At 39.7% G+C, this 19,123-nt stretch overlaps 1 protein-coding gene across 1 annotated transcript in view; it reads left to right on the top strand.

Moving 5' to 3' along the window:
* dlg2 (discs, large homolog 2 (Drosophila)) overlaps positions 1-19,123 on the top strand; it is a 507,064-nt gene that overhangs the window by 200,653 nt on the left and 287,288 nt on the right. Inside the window, 3 exon segments of the mRNA XM_078402648.1 lie at positions 4,960-5,013; positions 11,530-11,580; positions 17,209-17,333. Of these exon segments, the coding sequence (XP_078258774.1) occupies positions 4,960-5,013; positions 11,530-11,580; positions 17,209-17,333 (230 nt within the window).

Here is a 19,123-nt window from a genome sequence, read left to right as displayed (position 1 = left end):
GCCTCATAACTTCAGACTCGGCTATTATACATTCTATGTATAGATTATATAATCTAGTGCAACTGGTCAGATTCACTCTGAGGGTGACCAATCTTCTCTGAACTCCAAGCTCGAGGTCTTCTTCTATGCGATAGTTGGTCTTGGGTTATTGCTACTTATGCCTCCAATTTCCCTTATTTTTTATGTTACTTCCAATCTTCTAGAATGTTCAATGGGTGCTCTTTCTGTGACCTTTGTAATTCTAAAATGATCCATCCACAGATTGTGCAAATAGAACACATCTAATCCACTGTTCCCTTTTCAGTCTCCTGATTTAGAAATCTTGCTAAGGTGACCCACGTCAGTTGAATCAGCAGTCTGGTTGTGTGTCTTCTTCCAACAGACAAATAATTGCATTGATGTTGTCTTCTTTACACTTCAACTTTCTGGAGGTTTCTTGTTGGCCACTTGGCTACAAATGTTAATATTTCTTTATTTTATTAAGAATATGCATGATCTTGAACATCACTGTCACCCTTCATAGAGTCATGGTGAGATGCAGCACAGAAACAGGCCCTTCAGCTCAAATTTTGCATGCCAACCAGGAAGCACCCATTTTTTTGCACTAATCCTACACTAACCGATGTTTTTCTCCCAGATCACAATTAGCTCCCCCATAGATTCTACACTCAGTTTTTCATAAAAGGGTTATTTATAGTGGGTTAATTAACCTACCAACCTACACATTTTGGGGAAGTGAGGAAACAAGAGTATCTGGAGGACACCCTTGCAATCATGAAAAGGTCCAAACTCCATGCAAGCAGCATGGTCAGGATTGAGCCCATGTCACTGGACTAATGTTCCACCCCTAATTTTCTATATTAAGTAGAATTGTATTTAATCTTACAGCTCATTCAGTCCATGTACTCACTGAAGGCCCTTATGCACGGTTAGTTTTTATTAATTTGTTTTCAAGACTCCTTGATGAATACACAAACAAAGGTAACAAGCTGCATTTTTATACTAAAAGGATCGTGTACACAGTCAGTAAATCATTTTAAATAAAAATAATAAAACAAGGAGAGTCAAATCTCTCTAATGTGCTCGTTTCAATGGTATCAGGGACAAATTATACAATCTATTATTATGGATTGTTCCATGGGAGACCTGCATAATTCAATGAACGCTAACGTTTATCCTCTATTTTTCTCTCCAAAAGTGTTTGTTTATGTAAAATAATAACCATTATTAAGAATCTTGATATGCTGCAGATCATTATTATTCCCTTAAAATAATGAAATCAGTGTTTCATGTCTTGGTTGTGTAAGCTTTGAATTATTGAAAAGTAATCTGGCGAATTTCTTGACAAAACCTAGAGACCTTTCGTACAACTGCACGACTAATTTCCATCCTGCACTCAAATTCACTTGGACCATCTCCGACATCTCCCTATCGTTTCTGGATTTCACCGTCTCCATCACAGGAGACAGACTATTGACCGACATCTACTACAAACCTACCGACTACCAAAGCTATCTAGACTACACTTCTTCCCATCCTGCATCCTGGTAAGACTCTATCCCTACTCACAATTCCTCCATCTATGCCGCATCTGCGCCCAGGATGAGGTGTTCCATACTAGATTATTGGAATGTCCTCATTCTTTAGGAAACGGTGGTTTCCCTCTTCCATTATAGATGAGGCTCTCACTAGGGTCTCCTCGATATCCCACAGCTCCGCTTTTGCTCCCCCTCCCCCTACTCACAACGACAGAGTCCCCCTTGTCCTCACCTTCCACCCCATCATCCGTTGCATACAGCCTATAATCCTCCAACACTTTCGCCACCTCCAACGGGATCCCACTACTGGCCACATCTTCCCATCTCCACCCCTTTCTGCTTTCCGCAGAGACCATTCTCTCCGCAACTCCCTGGTCAATCCGGCCCTTCCCATCCAAACCACCCCCTCCCCAGGTACTTTCCCCTGACACCTGTCCCTTTACCTCCCCCCTCGACTCCGTCCAAGGACCCCGTCAGTTTTTTCAGGTGAGGCAGAGGTTCACTTGTAACTCCTCCAACCTCATTTACTGTATCCGCTGTTCCAGGTGTCAACTCCTGTACATCGGCGAAACCAAGCACAGGCCCGGCGATCGTTTCGCTGAACACCTCCGCTCAGTCCGCCTTAACCTACCTGAACTCCTGGTTATTCAGCACTTCAACTCCCCCTCCCATTCCCAATCTGACCTTTCTGTCCTTGGCCTCCTCCATTGTCAGAGTGAGGCCCAGCGCAAATTGGAGGAACAGCACCTCATATTTTGCTTGGGTAGCTTACACGCCAGCGGTATGAACATTGATTTTTCTATCTTCAAATAACCCTTGCTTTCCCTCTTCTCCATCCCCTTCCCAGTTCTCCCACCAGTCTTACCATCTCCGACTACATTCTATCTCTGTCCCGCCCACTCCCCTAACATCAGTCTGAAGAAGGATCTCAACCCGAAACGTCACCCATTTCTTCTCTCCACAGATGCTGCCTGTCCCGCTGAGTTACTCCAACATTTTGTGTATTTTCATACATTGATTGTTCCCCAAAATGATCAGAAACTTCAAAGCAATTATTGAGTGTTATCACTTCATCAACGTGCTAACTAAGGCAATTATTGAGTGTTATCACTTCATCATTCCTGATGTGATGCTGAACATCTTATGGATGTAAACATTAAACAGCAGAATCCTACCTTCAGTATTCTGGTCAACACTACACTCTATGTATACAATATTAATAAAATATAATATATAATGTCATCTTGCTATTTGTGGGAGCTTGCTATGTACAAGGTGATAGCTGTATTTCCAACACTAGAAGAGCAATGTTTAAGATTCCCTATGTTATGAAAAGTACAACATTAATAAAAGTATTTAAATATGATTTAATTAATTTCTTCATGCAATTTAAATAAAATTGAGATAAATTATTGAACTTCTATTATTCAACAAGAAAGAAAGAGCTAGTTGATGCTATACTTCGAGTGTTATTTTATTAACGGAAAGAGTTTGTTATCTGCCTGTAACAAATGGGCAAAAAGCAAAATCTAAGGTTTGTGTGTAAATTGTTGCTTCGTATACTCATAATGTACCAGAATTAACATGGTACAATGGTGCAGCTGGTAGAGCTGCTGCCACACAGCACCAGAGACCCTGGATTGAGTCTGACCTTGGGTGCTGTTTGTGTGGAGTTTACACATTTTCCTGGTGACATTGTGGGTTTCCTCCACATGCTCTGGTTTCTCCCACTTCACAAGACGTGCGGGTTTGTAGGTTAATAGGCTGTAAAAATTCCCCCCAATATGTAAGGAGTGGATGAGAAAGTGTGATAACATAGGAGTAGTGTGAATGGGAGATCAATGGTCAGCATGCATCGGTGATCTAAATGGCTTGTTACCGCGTTGTATCTCCAAACTATAAACTAATTGCCAGAACTTCCTAACCTGAACTTCTAATATGATAAACTGTTTTTAATTTAATTAAAATTTAAATCTTTAATTTCATTTCACAGCTTGTGTTGGAAACCAAGTCTAATACTCGGAATTAAGTGTTAAATCAAAACTCACATTGATTCAATATTATTTCTAATTTCAATTGCAGGTTCTGGTTCAGAAACTAGGGCACATTTTATCTTTTATTTTAAATGCCAAAACTAAATATCAGATTAGAATTCGGTTTGAGTTAAATTAATGTTGACTGTGTTCTGTGTGGTGTTTTTAATGGCTGCATATTCCTTCATTTTATTTGTTCTATCGGCAAGACATTGAAAAATAAATTAAGAAAACAAGTTGTTCTGATATTGTGGGCTTCTTCCAGTGCATCATGTCCAAGTTGTAGGATCTATTATTGTAGAAAATGGTCTGGGGATCTAATAGCTTAGGCATGACTTCCCAGAGGAAAAAGTGAAAATTTGTCCTAAATTGGTATTCTGAAAGGTAACATTACTCAATGAGGACTTGCAGTTTACAATAATACAATATCTATATTCATCAACTTCTGATTACATTTTCTTTGTGATAATTTAATGCTTTGATGTGAGGGTGGAAACAAAGTTTCACATCTTGATATATTTGTAGTGTAGGTTTTATTAGTTATATTAGACAATTGTCCAACTATACACGGGAAGACCAGAGCCACTAACTTTAGAGTTTGTCGCAACCTCTATTCCCTTGCTTCTGTCTCGATCTCTCCAGCCATGGCCTGAAACTGAATGAGACATTTTACAATCATGCTGAGGGTCTATAAGGAGCTGGTCAGGTCGCATTTGGAATATTGTGAGCAATCTTGGGCACGATATCTGAGGAAGGATGTGCTGGCCCTGGAGAGGGTCCAGATGAGGTTTACAAGAATGATCCCAGGAATGAGTGGGTTAACATATGATGAGCATTTGATGGCATTGGGCCTGCACTCGCTGAAGTTTAGAAGAATGAGGAGGGACGTCATTGTAACGTACAGAATAGTGAAAGGCTTGGATAGAGTGGATGTGGAGAGCATGTTTCCATGTAGGAGAGTCTAAGACGAGAGGTCATAGCCTCAGAATTAAAGGACATTCCTTTAGGAATGAGATGAGAAGGAACTTCTTTAGTCAGAGGGTGGTGAAACTGTGGAATTATTTGCCATAGAAAGCTGTGGAAGCCATCAATGGATAGTTTTAAAGCAGAGGTAGATAGATTATTGATTAGTACGGGTGTCAGGGGTTATGGGGAAAACGCAGGGGAATGGGGTTAGGAGGGTTTCTTGAACAACCACCGGATTATTTTTTATATTTTATTTTTCATTTTTCTAGTTATTTTTTAATATAGTTTTAATTAATTATACCTGCAAAGATATAAATGTGTTTAAATTTAAACAATGGCAACATTGAGAGAACAAACAATGTGGTTAGATCCTCCCAATTAACCCTGCAAATAAGTTTGACTTTATTTTTGTTTACATACAGGCAAGCCCTGCTCCCATTATTGTCAACACAGAAGCACTGGAGACGGTTCCCTATGTAAGTACAGCTGTTCAGTTATCAAATGTTTTATATAAGCTGTCATAAAATATGGTGTTATTCAAACTTTTACATTACAGTTTACAGTGGCATATGATACCAATATTTTTACATTCATAAAAATGGTATTGCTAGGATTGTTGAGAAAAAAAATCTCATCTATATAAATAAAACTCTAATAATCCAGCATCCGCTTGGTCGGAAATCCTGATGGTCCATTTTACTCATCAGTTCAAATGGGAGTCAGGGAGTCATACTGTGAATGCAAGCGGGAGTGTGCAGCCAGAACATTGAGATTTTACAAGCAGCCAGAGGCCTTCTGAATGACAATGAAAGCCTTATAATAAACAGAATCTCAAACTCACTCTGAGACTTGCTGGTTGTTAGGTGAGTGGTGGGGGGAGGTGGAGGGTTTGTTGGTGGACTGGAAATTATATTTGTGGGTGAGGCTGTAGAAATAGTTAGGCAGCAGTATTGGAGGATGGTCAGGGGGATCTTTCAATAGTCTGAGGGAGAGTTTGTGGCCCATGTATATTGGTGACAAAGTTTTCTCAGGTTACATAATAATGCAAATGCAAAATTTATCTGCAGCGATATTTTGAACCTCACAAGAGTAACAAAAGACAATAATTACCTACTTGCAAATAGATTTTGTAAGCCTGCTTCTCCTTAAGCCATGCTATTTAAGGGCAACACTCAAACTGTATTTATTGCCTTTACTGGACTTACTGTGAACTCAGACAAAATCATCTACCATGACTGCTTTACATTGGAGGTTAGGGTCTCCATTGGAGGTTACATTGGAGGTTAGGGTTTCCTCTCGACTTCTTAAGTATATTTGTAGACTGCTACTGGTAACCTCTAAGATATCTCACAGTTTGCTAATCCTTGTGTCGCTGGAGAGGTTACCCCTAGCTACATCTAATTTTCCTTCAGCTGATGGGAGCATGCACAACAGATAAAAACAAGCACATGCACCAGAGATGCAAGAGACTGCAGATGCTGGAATCTGGAACAAAACATAAGTCATTGGAGTAACTCAGTAGGTCAAGTAGCATTTGTTAATACAAATGTATCATCAACTTTTTGGATCAAGACCATGCATCAGAACTTATGCAGGTGCTAATGTAGTTTCTCAACCCAAAATGTCAATCAACTCTTTGCCTCCACAGATTCTGTCTAACAGGCACAGGCTTTTGATCAAAGTCCAACCGTTTATAACCGTTCTCATGTCCTTACAAAAATGACTTTGGCGTTTTTCCCAGAAATGCCTGACTTTTAATCCTTGAACAAAGAATTTGCTTTATGCAAGCATTGTTCTTCATTCAGACCCTGTCTGTCCAGATCCCTCTCATCTGCTCTGATGTTCTCCCACCTGTTCCACCCATCGTTCCTTCAAAGTAACATTCATTTGTTCAGTAGCAACACTCTCCTGTCACTGGAAGAGTGTTGTTAAATTGTGCCCACGAGTTGGTTTCAAAGACTGCACATGTTGTACTACATGATACAAACTGCTAAAACCTGCAACATATCAAGAGAAAATGGTGCCCTGTAATATACATTGTCAGTTGGCAGAACCCACAATGCAGTTGAAACATTAAAGAATTCTAGGCCATCGTCTCCCCTTGCAGAATATTAAGGATGTTGGTCTGTTGTTATTTGTTTCGTTCTCTGCCTTGTCCAAATCATTTAGGATATTATCATGTGAGATGTTTCTCTTTTCCACATTTTTTCCTTATTTATGTAGAAATAAAGAAGTATATGAGCTCTGCATTACATTGTCATTTTTAAGCCTAAAAATTTTGAAATCTTTATTAAAATACACTTACACCACAAAATGGTCATTTCCTTCCAATCTTCTCTCTTTAACTGCATATTTTCAAAATCACTCAGCGTGCAAGATTTCCTAAGATTTCCCAAAACCATCCACACGCCAATGAAGGGGAGTAGGTTATGAATTGTTATATCTTGAATGTGAGTGATATCCCTTCGTGGAAATGAAATTTATCTTATGGTAATCCATTTGAGCAGAAATAATAAACACACACACTTTGCCGGCTTTGATATACATGAGGTCCAAATTGCCTCTTTGTTACAAAAGCCAGAATCATGGCAACTTTTTGTTTTTTTTTAACCACCCATGTTTTGTGCCAAAAAAAATCAAAACCAAAATGTTGCAAATGCTGTTAATAAATTTGAATAGAAACTAACTGGGAAATGGTATTTTTCAGATCCTGTTAAGTGATATTCTACTCAAATATATTGAAAACACATTCTACATTAAATAAGGATTTGGATGAAAAATGGCTGCTGATATGAGGTTAATAAATACACTCTATAAAGGATTGTAAAATTCTAAATTGTTCATAAAATGAACTATGAATAAATCCTCCTTTATTTCCTTCGTCTTTTAACCTTTAACCAAGGGCAGATTTGACTCTTAACTATCATAAGGGATGGTCTTATTCACAAAATGCTGGAGTAAAATGCTGGATTTCTCCTGCCCTCCTACTCTACTGTACCAGCATCTGCAGTTATTTTCATATACTATAAGGGATGGTCTACCTAGCTGTTAATTTGCATAAACAAAATTTCTTTATATAACTAAAGATGTAAATGCTGACCTGATTGCTGATGCTGATATCCTGAGAACGAGTAAAGTAAAATAGAAGATACATCATGGGCTAAACTTGAAGAGATGCAGAGTAAAAGGTTGCATACAAATTTCAACAATTAAAATTTTCCCTGAATGCCAATTAAAATGGGATAAAAACAAATAGAATGATTGTATGGAAATTCATCCATTGCTAAGTATTTATTTTTGCATCGATGATACAACCATTATGAATTGGATCATTTTGAATGCAGCATCTAGGATCCTCCAAATCACTGTTTTTTAAACATTTTTTTCAAGTTTCTCTCTTTAACAACATAGTTCACCCATGTAACCTTATAATAACAACCAGCTAACTATAAAACTAATAATATGTGCAGTCTTTCTCTGACAGTGGAGGAGGCTCAGGACAGAAAGGTCAGCTTGGGAATGGAAAGGGGAATTAAAATGTTTGGCAATGGGGAGATCGTGTAGGCCAAGGTGGTCTGAGCAGAGGTTTTCAATGAAATGATCACCCAGGCTGCGCATGGTCTCGCCGAAAGAGGAGTCCACACCGAGAACACGGATACAGTAGCTGAGGTTGGAGGAGGTGCAATTAAACCTCTACCTCACCTGATTGGACTACCAGGGTCCCAGGATTGGACTATCAGGGTCCCCAGAGGAGGTATAGGGACAGATGTTGCATCTCCTGTGGTTGCAGGGTAAAATACCTGGGGAAGGGGTGGTTTAGATGGGAAGGGATGAGTGAACCTGGGAATTGTGTAGGGATCGGTCTCTGTGAAAAGCGAAAAGGGATAGAGAGGGTAAGATGTGACGTGGTGGGATCCCGTTGGAGGTGGCAAAAATGATGTTGTTTTTATCTAATCTTCCCCCACTTACAATCAGAGTGAAGAAGGGTCCCGACCCAAAACATCACCTATCCGGGTTCTCCAGAAATTTGCTGATTTACTCCTGCGCTTTGTCCATTTCTATATCCAATGCTTTCAGACAATTGGCTGCAGATTGGTATCTGAGGAAAATGCAGAGAGGAGCATACTGTTAGCCATATAGCTGAATGTTTTCACAAATGCTTCAGCCATGTCTTTAGCATTCATATGCTGGGCCTCATCATCCTACTCCTTGAGAATGAAGAGCTCTAGGATCTCGTGAAGTCAAATCAATTCAAGTCAAGTTTATTTGTCACATACACATACAAGATGTGCAGTGAAATGAAAGGTCACCCACAGTCCAGCAATAAGAACAATAAAAATAAGCAAATTCACACACAATCACAAACCAACACAAAACAAAAAAAAAAGAAACATCCATCACAGTGAGTCTCCTCCAGTCACCTCCTCACTGTGATGAAAGGCCAGAATGTCTTTTCTCTTCCCCTGCCCATCACCAAAGTCGAGAAGCTGGAGAGAACAGTCAGTTCATACATCAAGAAGTGGCTTGGACTCCCGCGTTGCCTCAGCAATATCGGCTTGTATGGACACAGCGCTCTGGAATTGCTGTCTCTAGCCTCACAGAAGAATACAAATGCACCAAAGTGAGGCTGGACATGACCCTGACCGAGTCTCAAGATGATGCGGTATAAGTAGCTGCTCCCAGACTGGCAACTGTGAGAAAGTGGACCCCATCGGAGGCTGTACAGCAAGCAAAATCTGCTCTCAGGCACAGAGACATTGTACGACAGGTGCAGCAGGGAAGAGGTGGGATTGGACTCAGGACAAGTCGACCTGCATGGCACAAGGCAACATCCATCCAGAGAAGAAAGCTGGTAGTTGCTGAGACCCGTCAGCAAGAGGAGGCAGAGAGATGCGCAAAGGCAGTCTCACAGTCCAAACAGGGCCAGTGGACTACCTGGGGAAACCTGGAGCATCGTAGGCTTAACTGGAAGGATCTGTGGGAGATGGAAGGAAGCCGTCTTAGCTTCATCATCAGAGCCACCTACGATGTTCTTCCTACACCCAAGAACCTGAACCAGTGGTTTGGAGAAGATCCATCATGTTCTCTCTGCCAAACCCCAGCAACATTAAGGCACATCCTCACTGGCTGTAAAACCAGTCTTTCACAAGGCCGCTACACATGGAGGCACAATCATGTCCTGCGACAACTGGCGATTACCTTGGAAGGTAGGAGAACTGCCACCAATGCCCTCCCTCCCCCAACGACTGGTTTCTTGAAAACCACCCATTTTGTAAGAGCAGTACAACTTCCAGAGAAGCCATTTGCAAGAAAGGAGCCGACCCTCCTGGACACTGCCCGGGACTGGAAAATGCAGGCTGATCTAGATCAGAAGTTCATCTTTCCACCAGAGATCATCACAACTAATCTCAGGCCAGACCTGATCTTGTGGTCAACCTCACAGAAGTCCCTGTACATCGTGGAGTTAACTGTGCCTTGGGAGGCTGCAGTTGGTGAAGCGCATGAACGAAAATGCCTGAAGTATTCAGACTTAGCAGCCGAGGCAGCACAACACAGCTGGCGTGCCCAGGTGCTCCCAGTAGAGGTTGGTTGTAGAGGGTTTGTAGCCATGTCAACAACCAGACTCCTGAAGGGAATGGGAGTCCGAGGACGGGCCTTCCGGCAAGCAGTCAGGTCACTGTCAGAGGCTGCCGAGCGAAGCAGCAATTGGCTGTGGCTGAAGAGGAAAGACTCCAACTGGGCTGCAAAATGACCAGCAACAGGGGTAAAAACGGAGGGGATCGCACCTGGGACGCCAGGTATCACTGTTGAGCCCTCTGGAGGTGTGAGCCTATCAACGAAACACCAAGGAAGGAGGGTGCCCACCTGATGACCCCAATGAAGTCTTTACCCCTACCCCCACTCAAGAGATTAAGAAGGTGCCGATTACAGTAGGGATTGTAATGCCAAGTCCTATAAGCTCAACCCCTGCCGTCTTCTCCCGCGGTCAGGCTGTTGAAGTTGCCACGTTCCAGGCCGCGCCGGATGGTGAAAGGTCTGCAGTGGGCCAACTCCAATTATCTCTTTATTTGTCCACCATTATTCTTGATTTGACTCAGCAGGACTGCAGAGCTTTGATGTGAAACATTGTTTGTGAGATCACTTAGATCTGGATAAACAATATAAAATAATTACGATCCCAATAGAGAAAATTATTTTGTTTTCTTTCTAACAGATTTTCTCTTCAGAAATGAGGCGGAAATGACATCAAGGCAGTATTTAACCAAGCATGACATCAAGGAGCTCAATGGACAATAGAGGGAATATGCTTGATATTAATTATAGGTTTAGTTGGTTTCCTGGGACTCTCTTTGCCTATGAAATAGTATATTTAGCCACCTTACTGCACTTTTTAGACATCTCCGTAATGTCCATATATTTTTATACTGCAGCTATTCCTAATATTGACTTTTTTTAATGCCCATACATTTGACCAAGTTTTGAGCCACCTTATTACCACCCATTCTTTCAGCTCCACGTTGCCACGATGATAGTGCTTTTTAAATGCATATTGTTCGTGCCAACGTTGTTGATGCTGGAGCTGTCAATGGCTATTGGGGCATTCATGGGGCAGGTTCTCAGGATTCAACTCTTGAGGCCTTTTGGGGGTCTCACAAGGAACCTGTCATCATGGAGAGATCAACTTATCTATCTTTCTGCATCCAAAAAGTAAGTACAAGTGTACGGGGAAGTAAGAAGTGTGAGGAGCAGACTGGGTCCAGGAATATCAGATCCACAGAATTTCGAATAGCTATTCCCAATACTTGAGAAAAATAATTGTGCAGTTGTTAGCTTGTGAGAAAAAGGGTATATTTAACAATGAAAACACAATTCAAATGTTGTTTGACCCCAATTTCAAAAAGCTCAAGACGATTTAAATGCAGGCCAGTACTTGTACAAAATGTCTATTTCATTTTAAATTAATTTCTGACTTACATTTTTGTGGCATTCAGGTCAATGGAACAGAAATAGAATATGAATTTGAAGAAATCACATTGGAACGAGTGAGTTAAAATGGTTTTAATTTATATACTCGTTTGTCATTCAAACATGGTTTGTCATTCAAATTTGGCATGCTCACTGATTATCTTTGCAATCCGCTGAAGTAATTGGATTATGATCCTTTTGTAGGTGAATAACTTTTCTTTCATAGAATGCATTTGGATTAATAATTATTAGTGCAAATATAGAGGAATATTTGGAGCTCTACAGCAGCTTAAATTTATATAATCCTTTTGATAAATGAATGTTGCCATTTAGTTTTTTGTTTGCATTTACCCAGGTAAGGTAAAAAGGTAAAATAGCAATTCGATAATGACACTTCCCAGTTACTTGTGCTTTTATTAGATGTTACTGTGATTGAATTGAAGTCAGGACAGTACCTTCATTGTCAACGGTAAGGCCCAGGCGAGTTGTTGAGCAGAGGTATCTTGGAGAACAGGTAAGTAGAAAACTGAAAGTGATGTCACAGGAAAATAGGATAGTGAAGAAGGCTTTTGTCACTGGCCTTCATCAGTCAGGGCATTGAGTAGAGAGGTTGGGAAGTTATATTCCAGTTGTGCAAGATGTTGGTGAGCTCACACTTGGAGCATTGTGTTCAGATTTGGTCACCCAGCTGTAGGAAATATGACACTAATGTGAAAAGAATGCAGATAAAATGTACAAATATGTTAACAGGAGATGAAGTCCTGCGCTGTAGGGAGTGATTGTGGGTAGGCTAGTATTTTATTCCTTGGAGTAAAATAGGCTGAGATAATCTTATGGAAGTGTATAAAATTATGAGGAGAATAGATACGGTAAATGCACAGAATTTAAGTTAAGAGGGGAAAGATGTGAGAGGAACCTGAAGGGCAATATTTTTACACAGAGGAAGTAATTCAGGCAGGTGTAATAACAACATTTAAAATACATTTGGACAGGGACATGGATGAGAAATGGGCCAAATACAGCCAAATGGGACTACTGTAGCCACCTTGGTCAGCATGAGTAAGTTGGGCCTATTTCCGTGCTGTATGACTATCACTCAAGTCTTGCAGGGGAGGAAGTCTATTATACTTGCCTTATCTAGCTACCATGTGACTGCGGATCTAGAACAATGGGTTGACACTCAAATGTGCTCTGAATTGTTTCTATGAGCCACTCAGTTGTACCATTACTGTTACTTCTGTTCAGCAAAGGAAGAATAAAACCAAATGGAGCATTATTCGGACCTCATAGCTCAATTAACCTTGCAAAGTTCTCACAAACATCTGGGGACTAATAACTAAAGTACAAGGGTTGCTTCACAGACTGATCCTACAGTAGCTTGACATCATTGTACTCGTAACACTATGTGTTATAGGCAATCTGCCAGCCTCCCCATTACAATCCTAAGATTTGTATTGTTTATCAGCTGAACAAATCCCCCTCAGAGGAGGTGGCACAGTGATAAGCATGCAGCAGGGAGTTGAGTTGTGGTCTCATGGCAAGAGGTTAAACAGAAACATGGAAACTTGCATTTAAATACTATCTACCATCCTCCTCAGCTGATGAATCAGTGCTCTTCCATGTTAAACACCAATTGGGAAAAGCACTGAAAGTGGCAAGAGCACCGAATGTACTCAGTTTAGGGGGATTTCAATGTTGGATACAGTGAATGTCTTTGTGTTTACACCACAATATGAGCAGGTTGAGCCCTGAAGGAGACAGGTGCCAAACTGGATCTGCAGTAGGAAGTCAAGTTGAGTTGATTGTCATATGCACAAGGATGGTGAGGTATCGGTATAATGAAAATCTTGCTCAGCCAAAATGCAAATACACAAATTATACATACATTACACATAGGTTCTACGTGATAGTGAACAAAAGTCTGTACAAGAAACAAGACATTGGTGCAAATCACAATGAGAAAGTAATTCCATGTTAGGTCTGTAATGTTTCATTGCTGAGGTAGGAGGAGTTGTACAGATCAGTTCAACAATCTGATGGTTGTGGGAAAGTAGCTGTTGGTGTGGGACTTAAGGCTTCTGTATGTCCTGCTTGCATGGCACTTATTCATCATAATGCACTCATAGGGCCAAGTTTGGGTTTTGCTAGGGGCTCTTGGGTCCAAATGTCAAAACAGCTTTGGTCCAGTCAAAGACCAAAGAACTGAATTGCAGAGATGAGGTGAGTCTGATGAATTAGGGCAAAAATTCTCAAGGAATCTGGAATGCCATCCTTACTTGGAAGCATATTACTGATCCTGCATCATTGTCGTGTAAAGAGAACCTGTAATTCCCTAGCCATAAATACTATGAGAGTACTTGCATCAGAATTACCCATCCCTAATTGCCTTTCAGAAGGTGGTGCTCATATCCCTGAAAGAAAATTAGTAAAGGCAATGGGTAATAATTACTGGTACCCAGATCCTGAAAATGAATTATAAATTTTGCCTGTCTATAAAAGAATCAGTGACTTTGGTGGATATATAATGTAAAGAAGATGAAGAAGCCAATGAATAGATTTTAGATTGATTCATTTTATTTGGTTGAATGGGATCTGTGAACAACGTACAGTGCATTCAGAAAGTATTCAGACCCCTTCACTTTTTCCACATTTTGCTACGTTACAGCCTTATTTTAAAATAGATTAAATTCTTTTTTTTATCATCAAGCTACACACAATACCCCAGAATGAAGAAGCAAAAACAGGTGTTTAGAAATTTTTGCAAAGTAATTAAAAATAAATAACTGAAATATCACATTTACATAAGTATTCAGACCCTTTGCTATGACACTCAAAATTGAACTTGTGTTCATCCTGTTTCCATTGATTACCCTTGAGATGTTTCTACAATTTGTTTGGAGTCCACCAGTGGTAAATTAAATTGATTGGACATGATTTGGAAAGGTACACACGTGTCTATATAAGGTCCCACAGTTGACAGTGCATGTCAGAGCAAAAACCAAGCCATGAAGACGAAGGAATTGTCCGTAGATCTCCGAGACAGGATTGTGTCGAGCCACATATCTGGGGAAGGGTATAAAACAATTTCTGCAGCATTGCAGGTCCTGAAGAGCACAGTGGCCTCCGTCATTCTTAAATGAAAGAACTTTGGAACTACCAGGACTCTTCATAGAGCTGGCTGCCCGGGCCAAACTGAGCAATCGGGGGAGAAGGGCCATGTTCAGGGAGGAGACCAAGAACCCGATGGTCACTCTGACAGAGCTCCAGAGTTCCTCTGTAGAGATCGGAGATCCGTGCAGAAGGACAACTATATCTGCAGCACTCCACCAATCAGGCCTTTATGTTAGAGTGGCCAGACGGAAGCCACTCCCCAGTAAACGACACATGACAGCCCGCTTGGTTTGCCAAAAGGCCCCTACACTCTCAGACCATGAGAAACAAGATTCTCTGGTCTGATGAAATCAAAGATTGAACTCTTTGGCCTGAATGCCAAGCGGCACCGCTCATCACCTGGCCATTACCATACCTACGGTGCAGCATGGTGGTGGCAGCATCATGCTGTGGGGGTGTTTTTCAGTGACAGGAACTAGGAGACTAGTCAGGATCGAGGGAAAGATGGATAGAGCAAAGTACAGAGAGATCTGGCGGCACGAGGCCGAGGTGAGTGGCTCCTTCTCCCCTTTCCTGTCACCCGTCGCCCGCCCACGGCCCCAGGGCGCACTCCCCGCCCGGCAATGGGCTTCGTCAGTTGGGGGAGGGTTGCCCCAGGAGAGGCCCGCAGGGGAGATTTGGACCCAACGGATCCACTTCAGTCTAGTGACTTTTAAAAATCTAGTAAGCAGATTCCAGGAAAGATTTTCAATTATAATTTATTTGTTTATCGACCTCAAAAAATATATTGATCGTTTCAATTTGGGATGTGTCAGTTTGGGAATTGGTTGATGTGACCTTATTCTCCAAAAAAGCTGCAAGTTTGTGAATTCAGATTCGACCACACTAAAAGTTTTTTTGTTCTCTCAAGTGACAAACATCTGTGATATCTTTAATATGTAAATAAAATATAAATAATATTTTGTTTTTGATTGTTCCATTGTGCATTTTGTTCTGACCTTTTATGAACAAATAATCTTTCTCTGTTCACAATGATCCATTCTATGCCTTACTGCAATCTCTTGCACATTTTAGATGCTTATCTGTTACAGCCTAATTTGAAAAAATAGGTGAATAACTGATGAATTGCTTTTAATATTCTGAAAAACTGGTATGCACACAATTAAAACCTGAAAATAAATGTAGAACCATTTTGTAACTATTTATTTTCCTGAGCTCATTGCAGATATTCTGAGTATAGTTTTGCAAACATAATAACTGGGTTAATTTAAGTTGAGATATTTCTAAAAAAAGGTGCAAAATAAATATGTTGGGTGAGCAGATGTGATGCAGACACTTGTAATCAGGTGCTCCATTGGCCTATCATATATTAATGTTCCAAATAAAAATAGCAGTAAAAAGGCAAATGCAGTAGATTTTGTAAGTAATAGGTCTATAATATCTCATTGAACAGTGTGCCACAGGCATCACTACTCTCTCTGATTTAAAATAAATTTGACGGTGAGTTTGTAGTTGAAATAATATTCAGAGGTATTCTGGAACTGGAGCGTACTTTTCAAATAATATAATATTAGTTAAACAGACTGGTGATTTAAATAATTAAAGATGAAGAACAGTTCATAGAAAAAATGATAACTTACGTGGACATGAATGAAGCTGAAATGATTAACAATTAAATTGAAGGAGACTTTCTGAATAAAATACTAAATTCCGAGTGAGCTAAAATAAATGAATTTGCTTTCCTGATCATTAGTTTCCCTTGTGATTTTTGTGATTTTATTTTAATATACTTAAATTCTTCATAAAATTAGATTATTTTGACACAGATATATTTATTAATAGTTGTAAGTAGTATATTTCTGATGATCCATATTTCTTGTTTAATTCAATTTTTTTGCTTTAGATTAATTCTAGTCACATTTAAACACTTTTGTTGTTTTCTGTGAGATTATAGTAATAATTCAAAAGACCTTCAGGCGTATTAACAATAAAAGTACCCCATCAGAATCTCATCGGGGTGTAAGCAAATAAATGTTACAACCAAAAGTTGGATCAAGAAATTATAATACAGATTGGTCTGAAATTATCTTAAGCCTATTTAATGATTAAAAAAAATAATGGAAACTTAAAGTTTCAAACCGCTGCTCAATTGTTGGCTATTTAAAGGAGCAGTCTGAAAATGTTGCTCTCATCTACATCATATCCTATTTTGTTCCCACCTGAGGAACTCTTTCAACTGCCATGAGCTCTTCTTCACATTTGTTTAAAAATAAACTCTTTCAATTATTTTGGTTATATTAATCACTGTGCATTCTCAGTACATTGCATTCACACGTACATACCAATTGTAAGAAGCAGGGACTGTACTATTATTGAAACCTTTATTTTGTGTTGACAACAGTTCCGTATTGAGATCTTTAGACTTCAGTCATATGACAGTAAGCTATTGCAGATTATTCACCATATATTCTCTTTCCACAATTCACAATATGTTCCTTTTGGTTCATGTATTGTTATCATAGATAGACCATCCCTTGTGGAATGTTATCAGTAAATCCCATTAAATTAAATTCTGCCATTTCTTTTACTAACAGGGTAATTCTGGCCTGGGGTTCAGTATTGCAGGAGGCACAGATAATCCTCATATTGGAGATGACCCTGGGATATTTATTACTAAAATTATACCCAGTGGAGCAGCAGCTAAAGATGGACGGCTCAGGTAAACTACATGCATTATTGAATTTTCTTTCACAAAGCTGTCCCTCTTTGAGAAAATCAATGCAGAAATGCATTTATCATTAAAGCAGAAATTACACAGCGTGAATAGTGGACCAGTTGAAATCAGGAATGGTTATGATAGGGGGCTCAGAGGGTTATAAGGCAAGAGAAACTGCTGCATGTAAATAAAGTCCATTGAAATCTATAAAGAGTTTAATGTTTTGTGTTGACCTTTTATCACAATTGAAGAGATGGCACCTAAAAATTGGATCATTTGTCTGCTACATGATTCCTATCCAATGAAAAACAAACACAATGAAGAATTGGGAATTTAACTCTTTTATTAAGTCAGCAGTTTTCCTTCCAGTTCCTCTGTGTTTCTGACATAGTGATGACTGAAGGAATCCAAACATTTATGATGGAGTCCAAAGGATATAAAGAATAATTAGTTGTGGTTGGTAGTTGGTAGTTGTGGTTGGTAGAGAATTCACTAATTAAGGGAGGAGCAGGTCACACGCTGAGAAGCTCGTGGTATTTTCCCTATCCGGCCTCTGGGTGAGGAACAATGTGAACTATCTTGAAAGGAAAGGCTCTGGTTATTGTGTCTGCAATAGGTCAGCAAATAGGAATGGGGAAAAGTAGGCAAGAAATCATGTTCAAGAAGTTAAAAGTTGCAAAAAATGTAACTTCTGTGGTAGTAATCATGGGATCATCTGCAAATTGGTACAGCAGGAGTAGATTAGGAAGGTGAGGTTGAAAGAAAGTTACAGATTTTAATGTTTATTTTGAATTATGAGAATTTGAATATAGAAATGTTGTTACCACCTTGAATTGCTACAATCCATGTATCAGTCAGTCTACCCTTTTGATTCGAGTCAGTGAAAATATGGCAACTTAATTTCAAGATTGGATGGTACCTGGAATGAAATTGTTGCTAAAAATGCTTTACTGAGTTGGTGCACAGTGCATTCATGCTGCGCTGGCGTGCAAAGGAAATGTTGCCAAGCAGGCTGGTGTGTCTTAGGTATTTCTGAGTTTCTTGGATCTCTTTGCAGCTGCACTCAGTCAGGCAAATCAAGAGTATTCCATAACACTCTTGTACGTTGTAGAAGTCAGAAAGAGTTTAAAGTGTCAGGAGGTGAATTGATTGGGGTTGTTTCCATGATTATGTGTATGGTCTGGTTAAGTTTTAGTTTAATAAGAACCCATAGAAAGTTTATGTCAGAGATTTTTGTAATGTTGAATGTCAAGGAGAGAATTTTACACTCTTTCTTGGAAAAGGGGATCATGGTATTGCCATTAATAGTATTATTTGACACTTATTATCTGAAGCCTGAATGAGCCAGATGAATGGACTTGAAGACTATGAAATCATAAACAAATATGCTCATTTATGAACGAAGGAAAAGGGAAGAGAATACCGTTGAATCAGTTGGGCCTAGGAGACAACCTTGAGGAGATCCTACAGTGATATCCTGGTGATGAGATCGTTGTTCTCCAAAATCCACATTCATCTTTTGCACTGTACAATTGCAGCTAATGGAATGTGCCCCCTTTCTTTAATTGACTTTAATTTTACAAGGACTCCTTGATGCCATGCAGTGTTTCATGTCAAGGGTTTAGAATTCAACGTTTTGGTCCATATTTAAAAGCTGTTTTGAGGTCTGGTCCTGATCGAACCTGGTGGAATTAAAGTATAGCAATTAAATATATGTATTACATGAATTGTGAAATTATATTACAGTTATACAAAACATTGGTAAACCCATACTTGGAATACTAAATGCTATT

Source organism: Rhinoraja longicauda, chromosome 7, assembly GCF_053455715.1.
Source record: "Rhinoraja longicauda isolate Sanriku21f chromosome 7, sRhiLon1.1, whole genome shotgun sequence".
In the NCBI taxonomy this organism is placed as follows: Eukaryota; Metazoa; Chordata; class Chondrichthyes; order Rajiformes; family Arhynchobatidae; genus Rhinoraja; species Rhinoraja longicauda.
This window is presented reverse-complemented; position numbering and strand designations above follow the sequence as displayed.